Source organism: Sminthopsis crassicaudata, chromosome 4, assembly GCF_048593235.1.
Source record: "Sminthopsis crassicaudata isolate SCR6 chromosome 4, ASM4859323v1, whole genome shotgun sequence".
NCBI lineage: Eukaryota > Metazoa > Chordata > Mammalia > Dasyuromorphia > Dasyuridae > Sminthopsis > Sminthopsis crassicaudata.
Genome location: NC_133620.1, coordinates 258,975,692 through 258,990,720, shown reverse-complemented (window position 1 = coordinate 258,990,720; position 15,029 = coordinate 258,975,692). Strand labels below are relative to the sequence as shown.

Here is a 15,029-nt window from a genome sequence, read left to right as displayed (position 1 = left end):
AGTAGGTGATCCTTCACCTCTCGTGACATGTTCACAATCTCTGTTTCTTGTAACTGCTAAGTGAAATGAACCAGCTACTGCCATCCTTACTCTGGTTCTGTATCCACTGTAAGACAATCAACTTGGAGAGTGTTCCCACAGGACTCAAAAATTCCTGCACTGATCACACATGATCCTGTGGTGAGAAGTACTTCCTAAAACCTAAGAATGATTATATCATGGTTTAGCCCTTATGTATATAAAATATTGCCTTTATCCCAGCATGTTAATCCCTCCTCCTCAGGAGAACTTACATTTACAATCATTTTCCTCACTTTGAAATTAATTAAACTTCTGTTTGATCCTTTACTTTTCTGTTTCTAGCCTGTTCTGTTTGACTTCAGCCATCCACGAGTTAGAGGCCAGTTCCAATCAAGCTGACAAATGTCAAGTGAGAGGTAACATAACAAAATAGATAGAAAACTGTCTTCAATGTCAGGATCTGGCTTTAAGTCTTTCTTCTGACATACACTACTTGTATGATCCTAGATAAGTCATTCAATCCAGGCAATTCTCTAAGACTTTAAGATTATACCTTCTCTCTGACTGGAGGCTCCAGAAGCCTCCCAAGAAACCTGCTCACAGAGAAAAGGATTTAAAGAAAAACCTCCTTCCAAAGAAGAAGTATAATTGAGAGACAACAGAACATCTACAATTTGGTGCCCAACGTGGGGCAAGGACTTATTCTAAGCCCTTCAGAGAAGCTAGCCTGGACTTGACATTTTGGCACCCAAAGAGGGACAGACAAGTTCCTGATTCCAGTGGAAAAGTCTCCCATCAACATCTCAGTGGAAAACTCTCTCTGACACAGAAATAAGTGTGAGTAACAAGGAAACTTTGTTAAAGAGCTAAAGTAGAATTTCAGTGAAATGGGGCAAATTTTTAGAAAACAGCCTTCTATTTCTGTTCAAGGAAAATGTTTAGAGAGCATTATCAAGGTTATGAAAAGTCAAGGATTGATTATAATTTTGGAGGAGATCACTGAACTGTGCAGGTGGGGGTATCTAGGTGGTGCAGTGGATAGAGCACCAGCACTGAATTCAGGAGGACCCAATTTCAAATCTGGTCTCAAACACTTAACACTTCCTAGATGTGTGACCCTGGGCAAGTCACTTAACCCCAGCCTCAGAAAAAATAAAAAATAAATAAAAAACTGTGCAGGTCATATGTCCTTGTTTTGCTCTGGAAAAAGAACTGGATTCAGATGAGTGGGAATTAGTAGGAGAGGAACTAGGTGAACACTACAATTCCAAACCAAACCTAATTTCCAAAGATACATTTCATACGTACAATTTAATTCAAGTGGCTTTAAGAAATTATATAAGTGTTAGATTAAAGAAAAAGAAGAAAGAGCAAGAGGGGGAGGATCCAACTAAACTAGGTGAAAAGGATGAATCAGATAAAAATGGAGTTAAGTACAATTCTGAGCAACAGGAGCATTTCCCATCTCCTTCCTCAATTAACTCTTCAGGGGTGGAAGAAGGAGGAGGGGAAGAGGCAGAAACACAAACAGAATCAGCTGTGAAGCAGACAATGGCAAGATTAGAAAAAGCATTGGTTAAGACTAAGAGAGAGGGACAGAATGTAAGTGATTATATACATTCATATCCTGTGATTGAAGAGATTGACTCTTTGGGTCGAAAAAGGAGAAGATATACACCTTTAGATTTGAATAAAATTAAGGATTTGAAAAAAGGTTGCACCCTTTATGGGGTAACATCCTCTTTTGTTAAAATGTTACTAGATGGTTTGTCTCATCAAATCCTAACCCCCAAATGATTGGAAATCCATAGCTAGGACATGTTTAGAACCTGGACAAAACTTGTTGGTGGCTTTCGAAGTTTCATGAATTATGTAGAATTCAAGTCAGATGCAATATGGAAACAGGAGTTAACACACAATTCACTTTTGCCCAGTCAGCAGGTGAAGGTTGCTATGGAGAGAATTCAGAACAGATTGATTATCCCATAACAGTGAATAAGCAAATTTCTAAGACTGCAATAAAAGCTTGGGGTTCCCTCCCTGGACAGAAAGATCGAGGGGAGGCTTTCACTAATATAGAGCCAGGTCCCAATGAATCTTTTGTGGATTTTGTGTGACATCTGCTAACTGCTGTCAGAAGAACTATTGGAGAAAATGCAGCTACAGAAATAATGACCAGACATTTGGCTATGGAAAATGCCAATGAGGTTTGCAAGAGAATTATATGGGGACTAGACAAAGATGCTTCTTTAGAGCTGATCATAAGATGCTGTGCTACAGTGGGAACAAATACTTTTTACACCCAGACTATGATGAACATGGGAAAACAGGGTCCCTCCTGTCAAGGGACTTCTAGAGAAACTCATTGATGTTTTCAATGTGGAAAAGTTGGACATCTAAGAGCTCAATGGAGATATGGAGATAGAGTGAGAAGACAGGCTGAGAGAAGACCTAAAACTCCATGTCCAAAATGTCACAAGGGCTTCCACCTGGCCTCTGAATGTAGATTGATCCAAGGAGCCCAGTTCCAAGATATCAATCAAAAGATAGGTAGGGCATGATGGCAACTGAGGTTACACCCAAAGAGCCTTTAGAAGGTCAGGACTCTGATTTGATCAACCAACAGAAAAGCAATCACATGGCAGAAAGGGATTATCTGATCAATCAGCCAAAAGGCAATCAGATTGCAGAGATGGATTACACTTGGGGAGAATACAGGCCTTTTAAACCAATCCAGTGCAAACAGCTCCAAGGTAATTGCCAGAAAATGAGAAGAGATTTAGAAAGTGGTAAATAGGAAGAAATTTAGATAGGTTAACTGCCTAGAAGAGAGGCTTTGCTTGTATTTTAACAGACAGAAGGAAGCAGATGGAGAAGGAAACAGATGGGTGGCAACAAGCACCTGGAGAGAGACAGAAAAAGAGAAAAACCTCAAAACAAAGGAGAACATCTGGCACTGAAAGAGCATGGCTAATAAGGAGACTGTTGAAGATTCCCTATCACAAGATGAGACTATTGTAGGACTTTAAAACTTGCAGGAATTATTGGATTTCTGGCACATGAACTTATGGACAGTGGACTTATGGACATGTATAAATTCTCAATTTATGATTATTTGATCATGTTATTTGTTACATCACTTCTAGCATGTGTTATGTTACTATGTATTTATATAATTTATGTAATTATGTGTACTATCTCCCATATTGATGGATTTATGTTTCAAGGTCATGACCACCTTATGTTCTAAATCAAAAGAAAAGGGGGAGATGTTAGGTTCTTACTAGGTGCTAAGTCGGTACTTAACAATTCTCTAGCTCAGGGTTCACACCTTTAAAAGGAGCAAGTTCATTGGTTGTAGGAGTTCCCACAAGCCCCTGGGAGTACCCACAAGCCAATTCTCTGGGATGATAAAAGGAGGAGTCAGTCTAGAAGGAAGCAGTCTCGATTGGGTCAAGGACAAGATTTCCCAGGAGAACTTCAGGGAAGCTGGAGGAGATTCAGAGCCAGGATTCAGGAAGAAGAGGATTCAAGATTCTATCTTTGCTCCAGCTGGAGGCTCCAGAAGCCTCCCAAGAAACCTTCTCACAGAGAAAAGGATTTAAAGAAAAGAAACCTCCTCCCAGAGAAGGATTACAAATCTAGAGACAACAGGACACTAACACTCTGCAGTGCAGAGAAAGACCTACATTGGTGAAGAGACTTTTCTTATTCATGTCTATGAAATCACAATCCCTTTCCTTATTAAGGAATTATTATTAAGACAATAATACCACTTTCATTTACTCTTGCTATTATAATTAGCTACCAAGTTTTTGATGAGTTACCATCTAAGTTATCTAAAAAATTCAATCAACAAATCAACATTTATTAAGCACCTACTATGTGTCAGACACTGTGCTAAATGCTGGGAATGCAAAAAGAGGCAAGACTGCCCTTACCCTGAAGAAGCTCACGATATAATGAAGAAGGCAACATGCAAATACATGCAAATATTCACAAATATACAAAGTAAGCTATATATGAAGTAAGAATAGGATATAATTTAAAAAAGGAAAAATTAAGAAGGGTTGGAAAAGGCTTCTTGTAAAAAAGTTAGAAAAGAATGTAGAAGGCTTATTTTTTTAAAGAGAAATAATCAAGAATTAAGAGGGATTGGGAAAGCTTTCTTTTTTCTATCTAAAAGAAAGTTTTCCCAATCCCTCTTAATTCTTGATGAAAGCTTTCTTGAAAAGATAAAACTTAAAAGAAAAATAGGGATATGAGCGAGGAGAACAGAGGAAGGACAATGTTCCAGGCTTGGGAGACATTATCAAAAATACCCAGAGTCAAGAGATGGAGTTTCTTATATGTGGAACTGCAAGGAGGCCAATATCAATGGAATGAACATATATATTGGGGAAATAAGGTACAAAAAGCCTGGAATTAGTATAAGGAGTTATTTATTATTTTTATGAGACATGTTTTCAAATAAATAAAATAAACCAGCTCTATCAAGTATGTACCAAACTATTGTCCTCCTGTCTTCCCCTATTAGAATATAAGCTTCTTCATGGGAGGGGCAGTTTTTTGTTTACATATTCCTATCACTTGGCCTTGCTTTGGCCAGAAACCCTGAGGTCTTCCCCTCCCAATTCATTCATTCATTTATTCATTTATTTAGATTTTTTTGGACCAAGTGAAAGAGGAAATTCTTTTTCTCAATTGCTACCTAGTCTTAATCACTGAACAGGTATAGCCTCAGTCAAACTGAGACCTGTTGAAGACCTTAGCTTAAAAAGGTCACGGTCTCCCATTTCATTCAGGGACATCTTCAGTAGTCTTGATCTTTATCTTATCACTGGATCCAGATGACTGTGGAAGGGAAAGTAAGGTAAGTGACCTTGCACAGCCCTCCCTCATTTGAATTCAATTTACTTGCATGTCATGCCATCCCCTCCCTGATGTCATGGTCCTCTTCGAGAATGAAGGGCAAGCAGCAATCATTTAACACACCACTTGGCACAAAGTAATAAACTGTTGTTATATGACATCACAGGTCATATCTGAACTTGCACATTAATTGGGTTTAAGTGAGGCAGAGTTGCACATAGTTATCAGGCTTATTCCCCCTTTTAGAATCATCAAAACCCAGAAGCAAGACAAAAATCAAGACAAGAAGTGATGACCCAGAATGAAATACATGACCTTTGAATCTTTGATGAGGGACCAAACTCTAGGCACTCCATAATGTCTGCTTCAGCTGCCTTCATGAGTAGTGAAATAATTGTTTTAATACATACAAAGTAATATATGAATGTCAATTGACTGCACTAGGCAGTTATTACAAAGGAAACCAATTAAATTAAAAAGTTCACAGATAAGCAAAGCACATAGGTCATTTAACATATGATTAGTTTTTGAAACTATAATAAACACTATTATTTTATGTCATAAAGCCAAGGGAATTTACATAATACTTTTTAATCAGTTCCTATCATTTTAATTTTTGACTAAATTATTATGCACAGGAAATTTTTTATCTTATTTTGCATTCATATGTATGTATTCTGGAGGCAGCTAGATAGCACAATGGATAGAGCACCAGCCTTGAATTCAGGAGGACCTGAGTTCAAATCTGGTCTCAGACACTTAACACTTCCTAGCTGTGTGACCCTGGGCAAGTCACTTAACCCCAGCCTCAGGGAAAAAAAACAAAACAAAAAAACCCCATATGTATGTATTCTAAAAATGAATTCCCTAATCAATCTAGGCTATTTTATTTTGAATTGAGAACTGATCACCTTTGCTCACAAATCACTTATCTTAAAAACTACCCTCATGAAAAGGAGAGCTTTAGAAACAAAATGACAAAACAAAAATCACATACACAAAAAAAAAAAATAAAATAAAATAAAATTCTTCAAACTATGACAACCATCAAGCATCATATTTATTTGTCTGGTTGCATTTTGGCATTCAAAAAACAGAAATGTAACACGCCACCCTAACTGCAAACAATTATGTCATATTTGTGTCAGGCTGAAGAAACATTTATTTGTTTTGTTTTTGTTTTTCTTCTCCCCTAGAGGGAGTAGGGAGATAGAAAGGATGAAGGTATTTTATCCTGCAAATACCTTATGTTCCAGAACTTAAAAAAAAAAAAAAAAAAAAAAATCATGACAGAAAATATATTCAAATTAAGCTCCTATCTTGAAACAAACTTATTCATCAGACAAAAATTATATATGTATGTGTGTATGTGTGTGTGTATACATATATATATATCCCAAATTGAATATTTTCTGAATTATATTTAAAAGTTTCATCCTTAATTTCATGTTCTCATCCAAGTACCAAGAATATATAAATTGCATAACAGAGTGTGAATACCCAATACATTTTTATCAATGCCAAGCATTATTTTTTAAAATCCTTTTTAGTTATGCTATACCCAACAACAATGATGTCACACTATGTAGGAATGGGTTTCTCTCATAATTCACTAATATGATAAAAATTTTATTGAAGCTGAACATTTCATTTGGTCCAGCTTTATTTATAAATAGGGTATAATAGTTTGGAAACTGGGATAACTGAATAATGCATTCCTGTAAAATGATTTGGTTAGTGAGAGAAAACAGGCAAGTTACTGACATTTTCATGATTCAATCAGAACAAATATGAACCTATGCAGGAAAAGAAAATATCAGATTTGGATAAATCAATAAAAGTACTAGTCAGGAATCACTTGATTTGAAAGCTAAATATTTAGAAATTTAGACTAATGAGAAATCAAAGCAGTGTGACAGGTATTAAGGCTGTAGGTAATAAAGGAATGATTGCCTTATACTGAGTCAAGTTGAGCCTAATTTATTAGTCATAGCTAGTTAACTGAACAATTAATACATCCTAGCCACTACTATTGTCAGGTGCAACTTTTTATATTGAATCTTTTTTGGCAAAATTATTTTTTAAAGAATTAAATCACAGGAAGGAAGAAAGGAAGGAAGGAAGGAAGGAAGGAAGGAAGGAAGGAAGGAAGGAAGGAAGGAAGGAAGGAAGGAAGGAAGGAAGGAAGGAAGGAAGGAAGGAAGGAAGGAAGGAAGGCAGTCCTTTCCCCTTCATTTTTCATGCTTAATATTCCTTCTTTTTCTCAATTGATATGTTAATAATCAAGCAAAGAGGAGAAAAATATGAGCCTATTGAAATCAGTTACATTTGACTAAAAATGAAATTTGGAAGATGCAATTATATCATTTTGGAAAGTAATTCAATGATTGATTTCTATATGAGTGAGTAAATGTGCATTTGAAAGCCACAATCTGTACTTGAACAAATCAGCTAACTTCTTTATGAGTTTCTTTTCTCACAAAATGTGAACAGTAATTAATAGCTACACTACTTACTTCAGAGTATTCTGCAATTCAAGTCATTTAGTAAATGATGACTTGTGAAAGGTATTATAAACATAGATACTAAATAAATAATTGCTAGTCTTAGCAATGTAAAGACAAAAACTAGATGATTTTTGCCTTCAAGAAACTTATATAATACTAGTTATTTAAGGTAAAAAGAAATGTCTCTAAAGTACTAAATATATATATATATATATATGTGTGTGTATAATTATATTAATAATAATTATTGTTATATGTCATAATTATAGCTTAAGAATCAGATCTAGAATGGGCTTTAAAAATCATTTATGCTAACCCTCTCATTTTATGAGACATGGTTAGTAAATTTATACTATACCACCTTGCAATAATTTCACTTGAATATAAAATCCTAAGATATTACCAGTAAATATAATTGACAGTTGACCATATAAACTGTTCATCTTTCCATATACATTTTGGTTTCCATCTTTCGTGATATATCTCCTGAATCCTCATGCCCTTATATAACACCGATAGCATTTTTTAATGAATGTCCACCAGACCATCTAGAACTCACTATATTGACTCAGTATTTTTCACCCTTATTTCTCTCCCATTGCAAATTCCAAGAAGGTAGTATTTATGTCTTTTATGTCTTATGCATCCCCCTCTCTGTGAGTGATGAAGACATGAGTTCAAATCTGGGCTCAGATAGTATCTGTGTGACCCTAGACAAGTCATTTAACCCTATTTGCCTCAGTTTCCTGATATATAAAATAAATTGTAGAAGGAAATGGCAAACCACTTCAGGATTTCCAAGAAAACCCAAATAAGATCATAGAGACTTGGACATGACTGAAATAAATGAACCACAACCACAGTGTAGTACATTTCATTCTCACAACAACTTTGTGCCAGATATGATTGAAACCATTTTTCATATGAGAAAGTTGAGGTCAAGAAAGGTTGCCTGAATAATAAATGTCACGTGTATTTTCCTGATATTATATCCAACTCATTAAAATATATTGTATTGGGATTGTCCAATTCTAAAAAGTTGCTTCAGTAAATCAAAGAATGATTGCTTTTTTTCCCGCTAAAGTATATATTACTATTCTCACTTTATATATAATAGAACATAAAGTTTTGACAATCTTAGAAATGTCCAACAATATATAATAGTACTAATATGGTACAGTCAATCAATCAAAATGTCTAATTAATTGCATATTATGTGTCAGAGACTATGGTAAGTGCTAGAAATACCAAAAAAAAGTGTAAAAACACTTGAGTTGAGGACAAATACCTGTTTTAATTCTATTATTTATTTATATTAATTCTAATATTCTATTATTATTTGACCTTGAGCAAGTAATTTAAAGTCTCTGGGACTTAGTTTCTTAATTTGCAAAATTAAAATTAAAAAAACTTGATAGTCTTTAAGGTCCTTTCTAGATCTACATCTATGATCCTATTTCTGTTTTTTCTTTTTTTTTTTCTTTTTCTTTTCAGTTGTTACAAAAGGCATATTTTACCAAAGAATTCAAGGTTAAGTTTCAACAGAAGGTAATGGTTTCCTGTCCTCATCTGTAAAATAAAGTTGACTTATGTGGCATTTAGGACCTTGTCTAGTTCTAAATATGTGATGCAGTAAGCCCTCTTTGCAGCCATCAGGATATATGTAATATATCTAAGAGCAGAAAGCATAATTAACCAATGGAATATGATATTTTAACTAGAACTGAAGCTTGTAAATTTGGATGATTGATGTTTAACATTAAAGCATATTTCCATTTGCCAATTTATTATTTTGCTATTTCTCTTATTTAATTGCCTGTTTATGTTAAGACTATTTAGAACACTTTATGATAAGAAGTATCTCCAAATCAAATTTCGGCATCTAATGTTTAAAAATGACTCATTCCACAATAGATTACAGAGAAGAAAAAAAAAGAAATTTAACCAAAAACAGACATGTGAAACAGACATTATATGTTTTCTTTCATCCTGTGGTCTTTGGGACTTTCCCACAAAAAACAAATAAATAAATAAATAAAGGGATTGGCAGTAATTCAGTTTGTGGTCATGACAACATTCTAAATTAGAGTAGAAGGAGTGGTTTACTAACCATGAAACTATAATTGAATTTAGAAGAAGACCCTCTCTCCCCTATTAAATAAATGTATTACTTTCATTTTTATCTTATCACAGGATATATTTATCAAGTTGAAAACTTATCTACAACCTTCCAGTAGCCAAGTATTGAAAATTCATAGTTTAGGAAATCCTTCTCATCTACAACTAAGATAAATGAATGTTACAAAAATGTTGATATTTTAACTATCATTTGCTTTAACTATCCAAAATTAATTCTCTACTGTAATATTTTCTTCTTTTCTGAGAGATTGCTCTAGGGCAAAGATTAAAATTATATCATTTCATGCCTTAGAACTGTCAAGATTGACAGACCTTTACATCTGGAAAAAGAAGTTGTATATATTTATGTTATTTTTAAATGAAATTCTTTATTAGAAAACTAACATTAACCATAAATATAAATAATGTATAATTTTTTAAGCTTAAAGGCCAATTAAAAGATGGTCCTTGACTTAAAAGAAAACTGAGGCAACAGGTATATTTTTTTTCCCTGCACTTGGAAAATGATGGGATTTTAAATGACTTCTCTGCAATAACTTGCAATAGTTTTATACTATGAATTTTCTTGCTTACTAAATTACTTATAAGTGAACACAGAAGGGAATAATTTTGCTTATCCTCAGAACTAAAAACAATGTCCAAAAAGGTGGGATAATCATGGGAATATTCATTTCTTTTTAAACAAATATTAAATTTTATTATCCATTCTGATGTTGCTTTGTTGATTAAAAATAACAGGTTAAGAAATTAATTTGTATGATCTATCCTATCCCAAATCATCTCTCCTTAAAGCTAAATCTATAATGAAAAATGCAGCCACTAAAAAGCATTCATTCACTCTGTGGCAGACATGATTTAATTTTATGTATCCCAGCCCAAATTTTTAAAAATTATATGCCCTTCCTTTTACTAGTGCCTTAATTTATACCTTAAAAAGAATTTAAATGTTCCTGGCAAATAATCCATTTAATCAGATATAATAGGAAATGCTATTTCATTTAGGTTATATCACTATAATAAGATATATAAATTCATCTGTGAATATCCCTATGAATATCAGGATTGTTAAGCTTTTTTTGTGTGCTATGGCATTTGGCAATCTGGTAAAATTTCTGGACCTAGACAATAAACAAAACAAACACACATGCACACACACATACACATAAATAAAAACCAGAGGAAAGTAAAAAATTAGGTCAGTCAGAGGTCACTGAAAATAAAAACATTATTTTTCCCCCTTCAAGTTCAAGGACCTCCAAAAAATGTATGCACAGATCTAGGTTAACAACTCTTGGTTGATATAGGTAATGTGAGATTTTACACACACACACACACACACACACACACACACACACTCTTTTTTTCTAGATCTTTTTCTGTGCTTTGCATAGTAGTTACTTAATACAGTCATCATGATTAATCACACACCTATATTTGGTGCACACAAACACACTATATGTTTAATCATGATTATTATGTATTAAAAATCTACTATGTGCAAAACATATCCTGAGGATAGAAAGCTCAAAATGGAGAACAATATATTCCTCAAAAAGCCTGCATTCTACAGACATGCATTGGCCAGGGACTGAGACAAGAAAGAAGAGTTTTGCTGAAGAAAACAGAGAACATAGTGAATGTAAATAAGTAAATACATTTGAGAGAAGAGAGACAACTAGAAGGGATAGATAGAATGGTGGGAATTACTAAACACTGAGCAAATGAGCTAGCATTTAAGCTGATTCATAAGGGAAGGTGATTCATGAGGGAAGCAAAGATCTGTTAGAGGCAGGAGGGAGGAAGAAACATCACAAATTTGTGCAAATACATGGAAAAGGAAATGTAAAGTTGAGAAACAGAAAGTAGGGCAGTTTGGCTAAAATGTTGGGAGGGTAAAGGAAATAATGATGATAGTAAGATAGTTAATAGCTAACATTTCTATAGTGTTTATTGTGTTCCAGCATAGTAATGCTAAACACTGTACAATTATTATTTCACTTGATACTACAAACCAATTTAGGAGGTAGCACTCTATTATGCTCCAGTAATGTAATATAAGTTTGGAAAGGTGGATTTGAACCAATAATTGAAAGGCTTTAAATGACTGAGGATTTTGTGTTGATTTCTAAAGGCCACTTGATACATAACAATAAAAAAATATTATGTGCAATTCTGATTTATTCTTCTCTTTGTATTGTTCAATTGTTAAACTAACTTCCATAGAATCAGACTTATTGTCCAATTTATAGATCATCTCTTATCCCATATAAAGAAGAATCATTAAATTTTTGTCAATACCTTGAATCCTTGGCTGCCCATTAAGCCATCCTTTCCATCTCTTCCAGGCTCTCCCTGACAAAAAAAAAAAAAAAGGCAAGTACTTTAGGCATGTATATACTGATAAAATGTTTGTAAAATAAAGAAAAGTTCTCCCAACTTACAGAACGTCCAGGAAGACCTGGAAAACCAGCATTTCCTTTTTCACCTTTTGCACCCTAATTGTGAAAATAAAAGACTTTTAAAATTTTAATTATGCTAAATTTTTGAAAATTTCAAAATTTAACTTTAGCAAATTAACTAATAATTAACCAGAGAAATCATGAAAATCCTGCATGTGTATGCCTTCCAAAATAACTGTATGATATGATTTTTCAATATTACGTGAATTTCTTAAAAATAAGAGCTATTCTAGTTTTGCCTTTGAATACTCAGTCTGTGGGTATTAAATATTAACAGTAACACAATTAACACTAAAAGTAAGACAGGGAAAATTGTGATTTATAAACTAAATCATGCTTTTTATAGGAACATTAAAGCATTTACTGAAATGTGCATATAAAAATACATATATCATCTTTTAATTTTTATATATTATTTATATTATATTTATTTTTATATATAAATATATATATATATATATGTTTATATGTAAATACATAAAATAAAAGGGAAGTAGGAAAGATGTTGCAGATAAATCCCATTCTCTAATGTGAGCAGGAAGGAAGTATCAAGACACATACATTTTAACTTGCAGGATGAAAGGAAAAACCTCCATGTTTTGAAAAACAAATAATATAAGCCAGGATATTGAATAAGATAAATGATTAATTGCATCTTGTATTTTTAAAGTCACATCTAAAAATGAGAAAAGAACAGAATCCCAAGGAGGCAGATGAAGAAAATTAATTTTCATAAAATTATTATTTTATGTGATAATTTAAACTAGAAATCATTTTTATATTTACTTTCTTCAATCTGTGATTCTTGTCACTGGACTATAGTGAAGGGAAAAGGAAATGTGCATACTTTTTTTTATGATTTATACTTTCCTTTTTCCCATAAAATCCAGGTGATCCTTTTTCTCCTTTGGGTCCCAGGTCACCCTAAAGGGAAAAAAGAATTTTAAAAAATCTTAATTATAATATAAAGAATTGTCATAAAACAACTGTAAATTTCAACATATTTTATATTTGAATTATGATATCTGTCTTTCAGGTTCTCCAAATTTCAGCTTAAACATAAGGTTTAAAAAAATGAAGGCACAATGCCCATCTTTTAGATCTAGGTCTAGAAAAAAATAGATTGAAAACTTTATGAACCTAGATCATTTGTATTTGTTGAACTATTTTGGTACTTATGGACATGCTGTGAAATACATGTTATATATTTAAGAATATATGCATAATACATGCATGTATATATACATGCATATATATATATTATCTATGCATATTCTGTGGGAGAAATGATTTATTATACTATTCAATAAATTATCATGGTGCTTAAATAAAAAAAAATAAGCTTAAACATCCAATTAAAGTAAGGCACCATTTTTATATACTAAGATATGAAACAAAAATATATGAAATGATTTTTGAGAAACTAAAATAGAATAATCCCTCAGTGAGTAATAATGAAAAAAATAATAAAAATATAATTGTTAATAGCTAATTGATGCTGCTAATTATTAAAAATCCATTTATTTGCCTGTGTTTCCCAATAAGCCTTCTTCACCCTGGTGTAGAATAGGTTGGCTGCCCTACCTGACCCTATAGACTCTTATTCACATCCAGTATTTTTATGAAGTTGGCCTCTCCACTCCCCACTCAGGTGAAGTTATTTCTTTCACCTAAATCAAACTGGCTTCTCCTAACTATTACTAAAGGTAGAATACATTGATTTAGCTTCCTTAAAAGTAATTGTCTACATCACTATATTCCACTGTTAGATAGATGATGATATAGAAGTTGAAGGAAAAATAAGAAAATGAAGATTAAAGTAAACAATAAAAAGTATTGCTGAAAAATATTGGAAGGTTTATATATTGATGTAAACAAAGGAAAAGGTGATGATTGACTAATATTTGAGTATGAAACTGCTAAAAATGAATATAATGGCTCTGGATTTCAGAATTTTTAAAAGAAATCTAAGTCAGTGAAAGATGGTTGGCTTTCTAGTCACAAGCACATAGTCCATATATTTTAGAGTCAAGGTTCTGAGCAGTTTACATAAGACTCGTTCATTAAGTTTTAAATGCTAAAGAATTTTACATCACAGATAGAAAATATATAACTAGCTTTCCTACAGTTTATGTGAAAAGATTTTGCAAATTTCAAAAAGCAATAACATTCAATTCAATTCTTGATATTTCTGGACTAAAGTAGCATTTACATCAGTGCAGTTAATATTTTAAATTAACTTATAATTTAAATAATATTTGAAAAATTTATAGGAACATTTTTGGAACTTCAAAGATATTTCTTTAACCTTCGATCCTGGTATCCCATGCTGACCAGGAAAACCTGGAAGTCCACGATCACCCTGGAAAATAAAACTGAAATTAATTAAAGTCTTCTCTCCCTTCTGACTTTGATGATTATTTTTATTTATCATCTTCTCTTACATCTCATTAAAATATTTTCTTATGAAAGGTTCTGAGATCAGAAATACAGACCTTACAATATCAATGTGCCACCTCTCATAAGATAGCAATCATTTAAGTATTTTTCAAATTGTGAAAAGAGAGATTTTCCCTTTTCTTCAAATACATTTAGGAACTAATAAGTAGATTGAATAAATATTTATGTGTTTTGGGGGCAGAGCCAATATGGCAGAAAGGAAACATACTTCTTTCTGATCTTCTCATATGATCCTCAACTAATTAGCCTCAAAATTAGTGGCAGAATCCACAAATATTGGGAGGACAGCAAATTATCAGCAGAAGATAATATCAAAGCTCACTAGAAAAGATCTCTTTTAATTGGGAATGGAGGGAGGTGGCCAGGTGCAGTCAGGCAGAGCACAGACACCAAGGCATGCTGTGCAGATGAGGGTGAGGTGTGATCTTCACAGGAGCAGTACAGAGTCTGCTTGGCAGAGAATCTACGGGGAGGAATCTACACCAGTGTTGGCTACTCTACCTTGGGTGCAAGCCAGTAGTTCAGCAGAGAAGTTATATAATATCCAACACAAATACAAAAGGTAAATAGT

At 33.1% G+C, this 15,029-nt stretch overlaps 1 protein-coding gene across 1 annotated transcript in view; it reads right to left on the bottom strand.

Annotated features, from left to right (window-relative positions):
- COL21A1 (collagen type XXI alpha 1 chain) overlaps positions 1–15,029 on the bottom strand; it is a 246,431-nt gene that overhangs the window by 68,915 nt on the left and 162,487 nt on the right. Inside the window, 4 exon segments of the mRNA XM_074310626.1 lie at positions 11,838–11,891; positions 11,981–12,036; positions 12,871–12,922; positions 14,307–14,360. Coding sequence (XP_074166727.1) covers positions 11,838–11,891; positions 11,981–12,036; positions 12,871–12,922; positions 14,307–14,360 — 216 coding nt within the window.